General features: G+C 48.5%; 1 protein-coding gene across 1 annotated transcript; it reads left to right on the top strand.

The window, feature by feature from the left end:
- The first annotated feature begins 122 nt into the window (after window positions 1-122).
- LOC102260231 (1,25-dihydroxyvitamin D(3) 24-hydroxylase, mitochondrial) lies at window positions 123-1,121 on the top strand. The gene is made up of 3 exons (XM_005853086.2): window positions 123-240; window positions 717-914; window positions 1,006-1,121. Exons 2-3 carry the CDS (start codon window positions 726-728, stop codon window positions 1,114-1,116), a joined length of 300 nt encoding a protein of 99 aa, XP_005853148.2. The 5' UTR covers window positions 123-240; window positions 717-725; the 3' UTR covers window positions 1,117-1,121.
- Window positions 1,122-1,298: the final 177 nt, after the last annotated feature.

The following is a 1,298-nucleotide window of genomic DNA, read 5'->3' as shown; positions in this document are numbered from 1 at the left end:
CAGGAGACAGAACCTCTTTACGAAGAACTGTGACCAGATTCCCCTTTGGGCTTAGGAACTTAATGCAGCAACTCTTCACGTAAGCAGAATGCGTTCCCATCAACACTGGAGCCAGCACTTGGCCTGTGGCCGCCTGTACATCTTTGATTTTGCTTTTCCAGGCTCACCCCCAGTGTGCCGTTCACAACCAGGACTCTTGACAAGGCCACAGTTCTGGGTGACTACGCTTTACCCAAAGGAGTGAGTAGACTTTGTTTATTTTGTCCCTTACAGAGCTTTGAAATATGCATCCGGTTCCCCAAAAAACATCAACAAAGAAAACATTCATTTTGCAAATAAGTAGATTGTAGTGCATGGTTGATATGTGTTGCATCATATAGTGTTAGGAATAATGGCTATGGGACAGAGCTGGACTCAAGTATGGACCCGAGTGAGTCATATAACCTCTGGGAGCCTCACCGTTCTCATCTGTAAAATGGGGATAATAATAAAATCTATCACCTGGGGCTGTTGTGAGAATGTGATGCAGAATATTAAAGTTATTTACCGATTTAGTACCTGGCACATTTCAGGTCTCCCATGCATATTGGCAATCGTCATTATTATAAACTTATGGGTGACTTTTATATCTCTAAGGTGGCTGTTTTTGTTAAGTTTTGCTTTTCCACCACCTTCTTCTGCTTATTTTAAATGCATGCGTTTTGGTGTGTTTGCAGACAGTGTTGATGCTAAATACCCAGGTGTTGGGGTCCAACGAGGAAAATTTTGATGACGCCAGTCAGTTTAGGCCCGAACGATGGCTTCAAGAGAAAGAGAAGATCAACCCCTTCGCACACCTCCCGTTTGGCCTTGGGAAGAGGATGTGCATCGGACGCCGGCTGGCTGAGCTCCAGCTCCACCTGGCCGTCTGCTGGGTAAGCCCTCACTGCTTCCCGCATGTGTTCTGTGCTGCTCCACAAGGCGGGGCAGAGGGCTCACTCTCCTTTGTGTGCACCTGTGTTCCAGATCGTCCGCAAATATGACATCGTGGCCACGGACCACGAGCCTGTGGAAATGCTGCACTTAGGGATCCTGGTGCCCAGCCGGGAGCTCCCCATCGCCTTCTGCCAGCGATAGGCAGCCTCAGGTGAGCATCTGGGATGCTGTGCATGACAGGGGTGAGCCGAGCCCAGAAGTCCGCCAGACCCCGACTTGAACCCTGCTCCCCACCAATTCCCTGGATGACCTTGGGTAGATAGTTAACCATTCTGCCTCCCTTTTTAATTTTTCACTTGTAACATGGGAACCAAAGTAGTATT

This window comes from Myotis brandtii, unplaced genomic scaffold (genome assembly GCF_000412655.1).
Source record: "Myotis brandtii unplaced genomic scaffold, ASM41265v1 Scaffold40025, whole genome shotgun sequence".
Taxonomy (NCBI): domain Eukaryota; kingdom Metazoa; phylum Chordata; class Mammalia; order Chiroptera; family Vespertilionidae; genus Myotis; species Myotis brandtii.
Note: the sequence above shows the minus strand (reverse complement) of the source record. Positions and strands in the feature narration are given on the sequence as shown.